This window comes from Arvicola amphibius, chromosome 4 (assembly GCF_903992535.2).
Source record: "Arvicola amphibius chromosome 4, mArvAmp1.2, whole genome shotgun sequence".
Taxonomy (NCBI): Eukaryota; Metazoa; Chordata; class Mammalia; order Rodentia; family Cricetidae; genus Arvicola; species Arvicola amphibius.
In genome coordinates this window covers 67,902,251-67,917,157 of record NC_052050.1, presented here as the reverse complement: position 1 = coordinate 67,917,157, position 14,907 = coordinate 67,902,251, and the positions used below count along the sequence as shown (strand labels likewise).

General features: G+C 50.2%; 1 protein-coding gene across 1 annotated transcript in view; it reads left to right on the top strand.

Annotated features, from left to right (window-relative positions):
- The window catches only part of Fstl4 (follistatin like 4), a 415,999-nt gene that overhangs the window by 291,230 nt on the left and 109,862 nt on the right, over positions 1–14,907 (top strand). Inside the window, exons 4-5 of the mRNA XM_038329093.1 lie at positions 6,061–6,254; positions 10,490–10,613. Coding sequence (XP_038185021.1) covers positions 6,061–6,254; positions 10,490–10,613 — 318 coding nt within the window. The remainder of the gene's footprint in view (positions 1–6,060; positions 6,255–10,489; positions 10,614–14,907) is intronic.

Sequence of the window (14,907 nt, the reverse complement as noted above, 5' to 3'; positions counted from 1 at the left end):
CCCAGGATGGCCATGCTGGAGTTCACACCCTGTAGGGCCAGTTTGTTTCAGGCTTAGGAGTGTCCCCTGGGTGAGGTAAGACCCATAGACCTGGCCATCCCAGGAAACCTTGAACTGTCCATGAGCAAGGCCACGTGCCCACCTCAGGAGTTATCCCCTGCACCTACATTGTACTCAGGGAGCTGGCATCACCTTCAGGTGTCCACCCCTCCCCCATCATTGTGACACTACCCAAGCCCCTATGCCTCCCTTCTCTGCAGAGGCAGTGGCATTGTTAACAGCTGTTTAAGCCCTAACCCCCAGGTTCAGGTCAGGGGCTGGGCTCACACCTGCAAACCAGGCCAGCAGGGAACTTACGAGTGAGTGCCTGCTACTTAGCAGAGCAGGTAAGGACTGATGGGAGGGTGATGAGGAGGAAGTGGGACAAACATATGGTGGAGAAGGAGGTAGGAGAGGGCTCACTAAAGGCCTGGGGGGAAACAGGCTCCGTGAGGAAGGAGGAAGCAGCAAGACACACACGCACACATGCATGCACATGCATGCCTCACCATTTCCATGCAGGCACTCTCAGAGCGTGGGCTTCTTGCTGCCTGTCTGTCACTCATTTTGCTCCATATTGTCCTCCCCTTGACCCCTCTGGAGTCCTCCAACCCCACCCACAGCCAAGAATGGAGCTTCACCTGCCAGAGAATGGAGAGAATTCCTTTGGAGGCGCAGTCTGGCAGAGGCCAAGTGGCTGATGGAATATCCCCAGTTCCACCCCTGCGTCCCAGTGTTTTGCAATAGCAGGTGTCCCTTTGATGGATACTTAGCTCTGGAGGCAACTCCTGCTTCCTAGCTCCCTCTGCTCAAAATATTAAGTGCAGCTAAGTCGGTGCTCCTGCTGTGATCATCTCCCTCGACATGGAGGGAGCAAGGCCAGAATGGGGACACTTTAGAATCTCCAAAGAGGGACAATTATTGAGGGAGCCAGATTAATGAGGTGTCATGACAGCTTAGCCAGATCTGCAACTGACCTTTCTCATGGAGAACGGGCTTGATAAATGCAGTTCATTACCAAGTTCTGACAGAAAAATAGGAACACACTCTGGGCTCCTCAGTACACTGATCAATATTTTATCTGTCAAAGAAAGCCTGGTCTAGATGCAAGAGGATCCTGGGATGAACTGGACAACCTCTGCTGTGGGTGGGACCCTAGACCAGCCAGAAAGTGACATGGGTGCCTTCTGACAGCTTGTCAGGCTTAGAGAGGTCACAGAGTAGAAACGGCCCTGGGTAGAGGAAGGGGGTGAGAAATCCAAGATGGCCTCCTCATTCCTTGGGACTATATTATAGCGTTAGTTGTCAGCTATCTCAGTGAATGAGACAAAAATGAATGAGCTGCATCTCTCCTCACAGGGGGCAACCTGCCAATGTCATCAAAAGGATACCTCAGGCCTGGATGGCCACATTCCTTAGCAAAGTCCTTCCATGGTTTCTCTTATGTCATGATGCTATAAGATGTTAAGGCGCCTAGGGCTCCCTACCCCCATCAAACTTAGGTGTCCTCAGGCTCCCTAGGCAGTGCTTATTAAAGATGTCGGTGTTGGTTGTATTGGCTACTTTTCTCATTGATAGACAAAATTGACTTAAGGGCAAATTGATTTGGGCTCACAGTTTGAGGGTGCAGCTTGTCATGGTGGGGAAGGCACAGGGACAGGAGCATGAGGTCCCAGTCACATTGCATCCACATTGCAGAGAGACAAGGATGCTGGTCCTCAGTTGGCTTCCTCTTTTTCCTTTTTGTTTAAGCCCCAGCCCACAGGACGTACCACCCAATTCAGAGCTCCGCCTCTTTGGAAACTCCCTCACATATGTCCTCAGAAGTGTCTCTCCTAAATGATGCTAAATTCTGTCAATTTGGCAGTGAAGATGAAGCATCACATAGGCCCAGTTCAGCAGCCTGTAACATTTATGCTCTGAATCTCTCTTGCCCCAGGCTGGCCCAAGAAGCCTTGGAAGTGGACTAGAGAGGGGTGTGTAGTGTGTACCCAAGCCTGTGCCATACACCTTTCAGCAACTGCCCCCTTCAAGTCAAGAGTGTGGAAGTTCAGACTAATGCTGGACCCTGCTCTGTTCCAAGGATGTCACATGCCCTCCCTTCCTGGAACCCTAGGCAGAAGCTAGCTTAGCCTCCAACCAACTATGCTGACATCAGTTGCGTACTAAATGAACATAGACGATATGATTCATCTTGTTCTAGGTTCTTTTCTGTTTGTTTGTTTTACATTTTGAGTAGGGTCTCTCACTCTCTCTTCCTGGCTGGCCAGAAACTGTATAACCCAGACTGGCCTCGAGCCTGTGGTGATCTGACTCCTGGGTGGTGTGATTACCACTCCTGACTTGATTTTATGTGTTCATCCACGTGGATATCTGCTTATCTCTTCAACTGGTACAGCGTTCTTTTATCACGTGGAAGTCGGGACAACTTTACGGAGTCACTTCTCTCTCCACCTTCGCACAGGTTCCAGGGATGGAGCTTAGGTTGATGCATGGTAAACTGAATGGTTTCCAAATTCTAGAAACAGGATTTGGAGCCTCAGATGGACAGGTCTGGCAGATGCAAATGAGCGCCGTGTCCCGTGGAGCTGGGTCACTGCTGTCTAAAGGGGACAGCGTGAAGTGGACACTAAGCCTAGGACTCAGGGAACCCTCCTGGGAAGACAGGCATCCCAGGGTCAAGCCTGTGTCAGGGAGGAAAACTCACCTCGAGACTGAATTCAGAAACCCGAGGATAGCATGGAATGGTGCCATAGAGTCCCCAGGAGGGCGTGTTTGTAGGAGAGGCACCACGCGTGGCCCCAGGAGGAGAGGGTAGACCACAGACTCTAAAGTTATTGGTTCCATTGCTAGGTACATAAATCCCTACACCTGGATGGCTTTCTCTGCTGCATCCTCAGATCTTCCCAGTGTGTAGGGTAAGGGCACAGGGCTACAGGAGTTAGTTCAGCGACTCCAGGCAAGTGACTTAATGATTTGAGTTTAGGCGGAGTTCTCTGTGCCCCTCATTTGAAACATGGCTGCTCTGAGAATGAAGAGAGATCAAAGACTCCCTGCCAGAGGCTACAGTGTAACTCAGTAGTAGAATACTTGCCTAGTGCTCACAAAGCCCTGGGTTCGATACCCAGCACTGCAGAAGTCAGACAAGGGCAATCCTCAGGAAAGGAAAGAAAGGACAGGAGTTAGAAACATTGGGTTTCTGTATCTGGCTCCCACACCAGCCTATGGCCTCTCTGTCCTTCTGAGATGGACCAACCACCGTCTCCCGCCCCGATGTTGTCCACAGACCTATGAGTGGCTCTCTAGCTCCACTGGCCTCCAGGTGCTTTGTATGTGTGCTGCACACCATGCTGTTCCCCTCTGCCTCCTTCCATAGCGCACACTGTACCTCACACCACAGGTCCAGGTCTGCACACCTTCCCTCCCCCTCCCCTTAGCTGATCTACTTCTTACGACACTCTTAAAGCCCTATCGTGCACACATAGAATGTCACTCCAAACCGCTACACCACTGGGAGCAATAGGGCCTGATCAGCATAGGACATGACCCTGGAGACTCATGACCACTCAGCTGGGCCCCCAGCTTGACTTCTAGACACAGAAGCCTCTGGGTCCTCAGAAAAACTGTATTTGAGACAGGATCTCATATAACCCTGGCTGGCCTCAAACTTGCCATGTAGCTGGGGATGGCCTTCTCATCCTCTTGCATCCACCTTGGGAGTCCAGGGTAACAGGCGTGTACCACTCCTCCTAGTTTTATGCAATGCTGAGAACTGAACCCAAGGCTTCTTGCATGCGAGGCAAGCACTCCAAAAATTAAGTTGCATTCCCAGTCTGAAGAATTACAGGATTTCGTAGGAGAGCAAAGCTTGAGATATTACCACAGCCCCCAGCTCCATGTCGTGGTCTCCCTAGCTGCCCTTGATGGAGGTTGTCTAGCAGTTAACCCTTGGTCCAGGGCAGCAGGCAGCTCTAAGAAGCCCTGAGAAGGTTGGGAGACCAGCAATCCAAGACCTCACTACCCATCCTACCCACCTGCTCTAGCCTCCAGGGGGCCCTGCTCTCACAGGTTCTCCGGATGCCCGGCTCTGGCTAGCATGTCCGAGGGAGTCTACTGACACCACTCCAGTCACTGTAGACACCAGCTTCCCAGCATGTGGTGCAGGTGCCTGTCCCCAGGGAAACCTGACAGCCCTCCAGTGTATGCACACCCTCCACGTGACCCTTCTACCAGCTCCTACCCCAACAGCTAAACAGCTACTCCTCCATCCCCTTATGTCTGCTCCGTTTGCCAGCCCAGCACTCCCCCCTTTGGAAAGGCCTGATGGACGAGACTCGGGCAAGACCACCCTACTCTTTCCCCAAAATAATTTTTTGAGAAGAAAAACCCAGCCACCAGACGCATTCTTCCCAGTCATATTGGCTTTGTCATGAGACCAGACCGTGAAGGCCATGTGCAACACTCCACAGCCATGTAGGTTTCAAAATGGGGTATGTCTATGGGTGCCAGGGACTCTCCGGAAGGGATGTGAGCAGGTCTGGGGATGGGAGACAGCCCTTGTGTCAGAGTGTGGCGACTCCCAGGGAGCAAATAGATTTGATTATATTGAACACAGCAATTGATTTTTTTTCTCCTAAATAAACACACAAGGGAAATAGTAACAGGCATTTGTTTCTGACGAGAATCAATTGACCCCAAATTGGAAGAAAATCTAGAAACACAAACAAGTGCAAGAAAAAGTGTTTCAGCCATCTGGGCTTCTCCAATGAGAGAAGGAGGGCAGGAGAGAGCAACGGCTACTCCCCCCTTTCCCACTGAGGAGCTTCTGTGAGTCTGTGCTCTCCCCATCATGGTGCCCACCACTAAAAGTGGGAGGGCAGCTGCCAATCACTGAGCACTGGCTCAAAGTAAAGATACATATGACTATGTTAATTAACCTTCATAATGTTCCCACGTGGGGTGCATTATTATCCCATTTCTCAGTTGAAATCACTGAGGCCTCTTACCCCAGGTTACACAACCTGGAAGCAGCAGGGCTGGGACTCACAGACCCAGTGGTCCCCAAACTCAAGCCTGTTCACTGTCTGGTCCTGAGAGGTTAACCTGGCAACTTCAACTGGTGTTAGAATTCAGGGGAAGAGGCCCAGATCCCAGATGGTCCATACCCAACACCCACTGATCTTAGAATAGAGGGTGGGGAGCCCACACCAGCACCTCCCAGACTCAACAAGGCCAGGCTCAGGAAGTGTTTGTTGTCCCCAAGGGAAGTAAGAAGCAGGGCTGGAGGATCACTGCTCTGTGGCATCCCTGCAGCCCCCATTTACTGACTGTGCCCCTTATGGTGGCCCTGTCACCAGCAAGATAAACTATGTCATGTCACAGCGCATCACAGACCTCATTTGCCAAAGCACCGTGCAGTGCTGTGCATTCAGCAAGCACGCCCATGATAAAAGGCCTAAGAGTAATGGGCTGTGCGCTCCGGTTTAATCTCCTAAAGCTTCCTTTTGTTTCTTGGTCGTGGACTTGTGTACACATGCTTGTTTCCAAGTAACCCAGCTCTGGGAGTGTACCTAATTACCTTAAGCGGGGATTATTAGCCCTGTTAACTGAAACGCCCTAATCTATGAGGCCAAGGATTCAAAAGCAGCCTTTAAGATAGGATTAAGACAAAAGGCGAACTGTGACAGAATGAAATGGGGGCTGGTTTTCCTCGCACTGTGGGACAACAGTTGCAGATTCCACTGGAAGAATTTCCCCCATTCTGCCTGACTCATATAGGCACTCTCTAAATATCAGTAGGCTGGATGGGTGGGCAGATGGACAAGCAAGCCCCCTCCATGACAGTAGCTGGAGGGGACAGATGGACAAGTGAGCCCCCTCCGTGACAGTGGCACTGCTTACTGCACACTGGAAATGCCCAGCAACTGCTGACGAATGAGATGGATGAATGTATTGATGGGCGGAGCACAGTCTCAAGACTGCAGGGTACATTTGACGTAACAACCCCTTCTTCTCTTTCAGGAGACATGTGCACCATGGCTGGCTACGCTCGTCTCAAAAACGTCCTCCTGGCGCTCCAGAGCCGCCGACAGCCACTCCAACAAGGAACCAACAGGCAGAACCTCGCCTCTCAGAAGCGCCTCTTGGTGGAGTCGCTATTTAAGGACTTGGATACCGATGGCAGTGGCCACCTCAGCAGCTTGGAGCTGGCTCAGGTGGGTTTGGCACGCAGCAGGGACTGTGGAGAGAGCCTGTATGGCACGCGTGGTGAGGAGACACTCCTTGGCGGAGACTATGGTTTGCCACTGTCTCTGTTACGGGTTGCCAGGGGCCCCTCCTACCCTTCCTAGAATCCACAGCTTGTTGTCAGCACCTCTGAGAATGTCTTGCACACAAAATCCCGCCACCTACCACCTCAGCCTAGGTTTACAAACCAGTTTCGACGCTTCCTCGGCTTGCAGGCAGAGCCTCCCTCAGAGGGACTGCCCGCTGGTGTTTTTCTCAGCAAGCCAGTCCTTGATGCTTTGAGCCTGTCCTTTTCTACAGGGAAATGTCAAAGGGGAGCAGTACTTGTTAGGGTGGGCATCTTTGATGCTTCAACCTGGGGGTCCCCGAGGCCTCTGCCCAGGGACAACGCAGCACTTTGGCGTCCAAATACCACTGACCCCCCCCCCCACAGCTGTTTTGCTTATGGAAATCCTGTGTCCACCCCTCACAGGCACTAGCCTAAGAATGCCCGTGGATCCTGCCCCAAGGTTTGCCTCTGCTCCAAAGGCTGTCTGTTACAAGCTATCGCTCTAGACAACTTTAAGGGGGTGCCTGGGGGGTTAGTGTCTGTATCACAAAAGAAGCAAGAAAGAGCAATATCACTCCATGGGGCCACCATCACTGCCAGCGAGAGGCCTGAAGAGTTCTGGTGGCAGGAAGGCTGGAATGGGACAGAAGGGCTGTGTTGTCTTAGCCCAGCTAAAGTAGATATAAGCAAGGAAGTGGGTGCAGCTTTCCCGGGCGAGGGGTCCATGGAGACCACTCTGCCCCGGAAACTACAGAGTGGTCACCCAGAGAAGAGGTGACAGGAGTGAGTTCTCACTTTTGAGGCTGAGGTCCATTTTGCTGATGGACCTCAGCAAAGCGATAGCCTAGAGGCGGAGGCATTGGCTTAGCCGGTAAGACATCTGCTCTGCGAGGGTCCGACCAGCATTGAGATCCCCAGAAGTTGTGTAAAGGCCAGGTGGGTATGGCTTCAACCTGTAAACCCTGTGCGAAGGAAACAAAGACAGAAGCCCAGAGTAAGCGCTGGCTTCGGTGAGAGGACCTGCCTCAATAGCATTGAGAGCAGTCAAAGGCGGCTTCCATGGACATGTGCATGTGTAGCGCTCATAGGCAAACATGCAGACACACGCATGCTCAACAACAACCACCACGTTGATAGCCAGATCACTGTGCAGGCCCTTTGCCCGTGGTGGATAAACACTGCCGTCTTGCTCTATGGAGGGACAGCAGCTAAGAATGCAAGCTTCAAAGCCAAGCAGCCCACAGTCAAGGCCTGCTGCCAGCATTCATGAGCTAGTGAGTCTCCAGAGGCCCCTCCTTCCCAGGCCTCCATGCCTCAGCTGTGAACCTGGCGAGGTCATCACGAGAGTTAATGGTGCTAAGCCAGTGAGATGTGAGACGTGTTTAGCATTGCGCTTGGCACATGGGATGTTCCCAGTGGGCGGCAGCATTGTCGTCCTCCTTCCCCCTTCACCCTACCGCATCCTCTCCTGTGGGGCCAGAATGGTTACTGTCCCGCTTCACAGACGTTTTTAGAGGAGGAATCTGAGGCTCTAGGGAATCAAGTAACCAGCGACTCCGTTCCAGCTCACCACACAAACCCAAGCAGCCTAGGAAGCCCACAGAAGCCGTGGTGGCATGGTGCTAGCACATCCCTATTCTATCAGGAATATTCATCCCCCAACTCTAGCTAAGCCCCCCCAGGAACAGGGCCAGGAGCCCTCATATGACAACTCCAGGAAAGCCCAGAGGTCTTGTCGGTTATGGCTATCTGCAGGAACACACCCCACCTCTCAGTCCTCATACTACAGGCTGGGCAGGAAGCAGGGGGCACGTGACATCCGCCTGCCCTAGGCAGAGGCAGCTGTGAGCTCCTGGTGCCCAGACCCACGTGGCTCCCAACAGACCTTCTTGGGTTCATTGCTGTAACCTGGCAAAGATGTGGCCAGAGGCATCTGAAGCCATTAACAAGCACGGTAATTGGACTATGATTTTCTCTTTAAATTTTAATATATCTAAAGTCCATCTCATAAATCCACCAAGCAGAGCCCAGCTAATGTGGGCCTTGCCTTGACACTGAGTCAGAGGCGCCGGAGGGAAGAACTCCTCGGTCCTATGAAAAGTTAATCAATTTCCAATGTAGAAATAGACAAAGGGAAATTTCCATCTTCGGAAGATTGATCTGAGGCGTCATGGTTGATCTCCTTTTTATCGAACATGCTCACTTGCTGGGTGAAGGGTCATTTTTTTAAACATTATCACATTAAATTGCCTTTAATATAGCAGACCAAGCTGGGAATGTTAAACAAAGAGAAAAATGCCTCTACCTCCACCCCCCCCTCAAAATAAAACCATTTCCTCTCTCTTGATTTCCTTTGTACTGTCTCCCTTGCCCAGCCTGTGGCTTTCAGCACTCAGCCAAGTGAGGGTGCGTGGAATTCTACCCACATGAACTTTAGTGTGTGGCTGGCTGTGATGGGGGCAGGGCTTCTGTGTCTCATAGGTTAAACCATAACCACAGAGGAATCCACAAGAGTCCACATCAATCCTAAATCAGGATCCTGCCTGAGGGGTGACATTTGTGGCCCTAGAACATGGAAGCATAAAATGCCCTAACAAACTCATGTGTCTGAACACTCGGTCTCTAGCTGGTGATGGTGTTTGGGAAGGTTATGGAACCTTTAGGAGATAGAGCCTCGCTGGAGGAAATACATCACTGGGGGCAAGTCTTGAGGCTTAATAGCCTGGTCCCCACCTCACAGTCACCCTGTGTTTCCTGAGTGGAGATGTAGTCTGACAGGCTGCATCCTGCCTGCCACCATACCATCCCTGCCACTGCCATGTCTTCCGTGACTTGGTGGCATTCTGTTCCCAAGAACTATAAAAACACTATCTCCCTTAAAGTCGCTTTTGCCTGGTGTAACTGAGACAGATCTGGTTACCAACTGCTTTCTGGGCATGTGCTATGCGGCAAGGTCTGGTGTGTGGTTGAGGGGAGTGGATACAGTGATGACATATGGCACGTTCTTTTTCTCATCGCTGTGATATAATACCTATCAAGAAGCAGCTTGGGGAGGAGTTGGCTTCTGGCTTACAGTTTGCGGGGATACAGTCTATCGTGGTCTGAAAATACGGTGACAAGAGCCTGAGGTTGCTGTCACCCTGCGTCATCAATCAGAAAGATGAGTGCCAGTGTTCATCAGGTTTTACAACTCCTTCCCCCACCCCTTATTCAGTCTGGGTACCCATCTCATGTTTAGGGCGGGTCTTCCCTCCTCACCGTGACCTCTCTGGTGTCTTCCAAATTGTTCCAACCTCAGCCAGGCTGACAGTGAAAATTAACTATCACCCATAGTGGCCTGGACTCCCACCCTGAGGTCAGCTGTTCACTGAATTCCTGTGATCAAGCCCTTCTCTAGTCTGTTTCCCCCATTAACAGCACAAGGGACAGACAAGTGGCCACAAACATTTACCCTTGCTTAGCTCCCCTGGCTCTGTCTGCTAGTCATGGAGACCACAGACCTTCCTTCTCTGGGCCTCAGTTTCCTTATCTGTAAAATGAAGGATTCAAATTGGACAAGACCAGAGGTCTCTGGATGCTCCCCAGTGCTACAACCTACATGACTTTGGAGTTGGGGGGATATCAGGGAATGGAGAAAGGACAGACATACAGATACACAGAACACTGGAATTGGGAGTGGAGATGCACCACCAGCAGCCTAGGAAACTCAGCTGGTTTTATACATCTGAACTGAGAAGGCAAGTCCATTACATACATACATTAGTGAAAGCCACTTCCTGGTTCAGCTTATCTGGATGGGGGTTTCTGGAGAGGAACAGTCCAGGCTGCAGTCATCCTGCCTGGGGGAGCAGGAAGCTGTGGTCCATGCTGTCTGCACACACTGTCAACATCTGCACATGGATCCAGGGCAGACTTTGCTATGTCCCCGAGCCTGACCTAGAGAAGGCCGTAACGTTCCATGGTTCTGAGGCATTGGGGTCCTTGATGTGGCCATGGCCACGTCAACAACGCACATTTACTCGGGACTTCATCATTCCCATACCCCAAGGCCTGTTATGCTTCCCTGAGTCCCCAACAGACCTGGGGCATTTTCCAGCAGCATCCGTGATGCTGAGCTCACTGATAACTCTGGCTTTGTCTCTTTTCACCTCACAGTATGTGCTAAAGGAGCAGGATCTGGATGGTTCCCTGAAGGGATGCTCACCGAGCGATCTCCTGCGTTTTGATGACTATAATACCGATGGCTTCTTGACCCTTGGAGAGTTCTACACAGCCTTCCGTAAGTGAGACCTCTGCACGGGGCTGTGGGAGTGGGAACTAATTTCCTCAGATGTCCCTATGCCTTGGTTGTGATGTGGCATCAGAAGCCTGGACGGCAGGTACACAGGGCGTGTGAGCCTGGCTTTAGCAGTCTTCAGGTGGATTTGGCTTAGATGTGAGAGAAACTGAGATTGCTCTGTGCCAGCCTGATCTATAAGAAAGGGACAAAATAAGATGGGTGGGAAGGAGAGAACTTGCCAACTCTCTACCTCTTGAATCAATACGTTCTTCATCAACGGAGGGACTGGGGCTGTCACCACAGCAGATCTGTAACAACGATCCTCTTGGCTGCATATCATGTGATTTCCTGGGGAGACATGAAGAAATGTTTATTCACCTCAGACGTGACATCAGTGACAGACCACAGAATCAGCTCCATCCACGCCCAGCTCAGTGAACCAGAGGAGTTGTTGGAGTTACTTAGCAGGGGCCTGGGTGACTCAAAGGTGGTAGCATCCCTGAAAAGCCCACTAAAGCGTGGGCAACAACTTGCAGGTTGTTAACTTTCCTACAGGGCTTGAAGGCAACTTAACTGGTCAGAGAATCTCCTCTGCCTGCAATTTCCATGTCTTAGGTAACTTGAGGGAGGGGGTCCTATGAATTCTGTGGGTTTCAGGAGCTTCCTGGCCTTGTTTCGTTTGCTTCCTGAGTCATAAGCCTCCGTCCTTCCTACAGGAGGGAATGTGTTGATTTGGGGGAAACTGGACTACAGCACTGAGCCTGGAAGCAACCAGGCTGCCTGGACAGAGACTCTGAGGGATGGGCTGGAGGCATGGCCAGGCAGAAGCTGGACCCAGTCACTGCCCAAGGGCAATGGAGAAAGTCTCTATATTCAAGAGAGGTAGCAGGATACCTAGAGATGTCGAAGACAGCAAGTACTCCTGTTGGAGTAGGAGTGGGGGCTTTCAACCTCTCCCAGTGAGCAATTCTCAGGGAAAAAAAAATAAACCATATTAGTTAACATGCTGTTGTAGCCTCTGCTATTGCTCTGAGAGGCCAGGCTGTGTCAGAAACATTTCATAGGGTTAGGCATTGCAGTAATCTTGTGACCATCTTAGTGTGATCTTTTTAACCCCACCCCGAAGCAGATTTTTTTCCCCAGAACTAAGCAAGTTTTACAGAAGCTGAAATGTACAGGTTTCTGGTTAAGACAGTTTTAGCAGACGTCAGTAGTTCATACAGTGTTAGGTCTGTAGTCTCATGATAGACCACATCTTACCCCTGTGTAACTTCAGGTCTCCTAAGTCGGCTTGCTAATCATAGTGTTAACGCTTGCTATTTTCCTTTTCTTTGTCACTCCTGTGCCCTGAGTGGCTCCTCCTTGGGTTCCCTGGTGTGTGCCATACCTGGAGATGACCTGCTTAGAGATTCCATCAAGCTAACTCTGGGAAGGGCTTGCTGACATATGAAGTAACCTCAGAGAGGTCCACCAGGGCCCACACTGAGGGGAGGGCAGCTAGTGTACTGGGCCCATGCAAGAGAACAGAGGAACATGCTTTGTCTTAAAGAGAGGACACCCCTTTATATTCAAGGGTACGCTGGTCTACTTGTAGCAGATAGTGTGTGAGCCCTGTGATGCGCTTGTGGGCATGATTTGCAAGCTCCCAGCACCTGATGGTAGGTATTGGCCTTGTGGAGGCAGTGTGAGCTCCTGAACACACTGAACATCCTAAACCACAGAACTTAGAATCTTTCCTCCTAGCACTCATTAGGAATTTTGTCTTCCCAGAAAGTACCTCTGCAATATAGTGACACTTCTTTGAGCTCTGGTTATTCCCAGAGGCAGTTCTTCCGTCTTGTTGGCAAAACGGGGTTTTGTGGCAAATAGAAGATACACTTGAAAGACATAAAGGGGAAAAGCAAGTGATTTTTCTCTGTAGGAACTTCCCATACCTGATGTGGTTTTGTGGGGAAAGAGAAAGCTTTCCAGTTCTTTGGTGTCCAGGGTTACCAGCCAACCACTACTACAAGGCTTTGATGTACAATGATTATGTTTGTTCTCTAGCATCCTCATCCTTGCCAACTCATAAAGCCTCTATCTGCTGATACTAGTTCATGACAAAGTGTGAGTGACTTGTAAGCTTCTCATGTTTCTAGAAGTTCCTGTTTGGAGCATCAAGAGCTTATTAGCAAAAATAAATCTTGAGATTTTAAACTGTTTAGGGAGTTGACTGTTAAATGATCAGGCACTTTGAAAACACACAGCTGAGTAAATCTACAGTGTTAGGGATCTTAACACCTCGGATATCCACAACCACGAAAAGGCTACCCAAGAGGGAAAGAGGAATTGTTATCATCATCATCATCATCATGATCTGGAGAAACACATGCTAAGTGTTGACCTGGATACCACAAGAGACTGTCCCTGTTGACCCCAGTGCTTGCTTCATCACTAGTCCCTCCGTCCACTTCCCTTGTCAACTCTAGTTCCACAGAACTCAGATGCGTAGTAAGGAGGCCGCTTGTTGGTTCCCAACCGCTTAGCCCCAAAATAATCACACAGAAACTATATTAATTAAATCACTGCTTGGCCCATTAGCTCTAGCTTCTTATTGGCTAACTCTTACATATCCATTTAACCCATTTCTATTAATCTGTGTATCGCCACGTGGCTGTGGCTTACCATTTATAGTTCCCAGCATCTATCACTGGTAGCTCCATGGCTTCTCTCTAACTCCACCTTCCTCCTCCCATGCTATAGGCCAAGCCAGTTTCTTTATTCATTAACCAATAAAAGCAACACATAGACAGAAGGACCTCCCACACCACAGATGAACCAGAGAAGCAGCATTAGAAGAGATGACAGCCAGACTTGTTCTCCAAGTCAGGAAGTGGAGAGTCTTCCGGGGACAGATCTAATGTATTTCACGAATGCTGCCTAAAAGCTGCAGAGAGGGCAAGATGCCCTTGAAGGCACTTTGTGGTTGCAGGGAGGGAGTGTCTAGATTGGGTTAGTTGGGATGGGAAGACCCACCCCTAGATGTGGGCGGAGCCATCCTGTGGGCTAGGGTACTAGACTGCTTGAAAAGGAGAAGGCAAGCTGGGCACCAGAATGCATCTCTCTCTGCTTCCTGACTGTGGGCACAATATAGCCAGCTGCCTCACATTCTTCCTCCTGTGCCTTCCTTGCCGTTATGGTCTGTATCCCCTCAAACCGTGAGTCAAAGTAAACCCTCCCTTCCTGAAGTAGCTTTTGTCAGGCAGTTGGTGACAGCAATAAGTAATTAATACAGCTAGCTATGTGGCATCACTCATGTGGCCAGTGGTGGCACACCCTCCATCCTGGGAATGGATAGAGCCAAACAACAAGCTGTGGTTTTGCTCCTGAGGAAATGCAAGCATCTCTCCTGCCCATGAGGATAGACAGATAGATGTCGATATAAACAAGAGCTGCTGTAGGGGAGGGGGCACATCGTCCCTTCAGCTTCAGCCATAGATCTCAGGCAGGGCACCCTGATGTCTGCTCCTTCCATTCCTGGGTTATTACTTGAAAAGCTTTATAATCATCATCTTTGAAGCAAATTAGATTCCGTGGTTGCCTTGGACTTGTTTCGAACCAGGCAGCCAAACCATTCATCACAGCCCAACCCAAATAATAGATATGCAATAAAATGTAAACTTGCAGCCACTGAGGAAGCCACAAAATGAGTTAGCCCAGCTATAAAGACCTGACATGCTGAGGCTCTGAGCATCCAGGGATCAATGGCTTTTCAAAGTTCCAGGAACTGCATTCTAATCCCCAGAGCTGTGGTGATAGATGCTTGGCTCTGTGAGTTTTAAATGAGTGATTAGAATGAGACACACGGGTATAACTGGTTCCCTAGAGAGCAGTGGGCATTCGAGAGATCTCACTAAAAGTCATATCTTACACGTCTCAGCAACAATATTTTAGATTTAATTTTAACAGCTGGAGTTGATGGGCTGGCAGAAGCTGGGAGTTTGGAGTTTTGTTTGGGCTACCAGGTGGGGTAGAGGATACAGTGGGACTCCAGCCCCACAGCCTTCTGAAGCAAATCCCATCACTCTACTGGAGATGGTAGGTCTGGGCTGGAGGTGTTGGCACGCACCTTTAATCCCAGCACTTGGGAAGCAAAAGTGGATGGACCTCTGTAAATTCCAGGCAATCCAGGGCGACATAATGAGACCTTGTCTCAAAACAAACAGAGATGATATGTCTCAGTGTTTGCCCTGCAGAAATGACATGTATTGATGAGCTTGTGGCAGGGGTGGAGAGGGAGACTTCCTCATAAGCT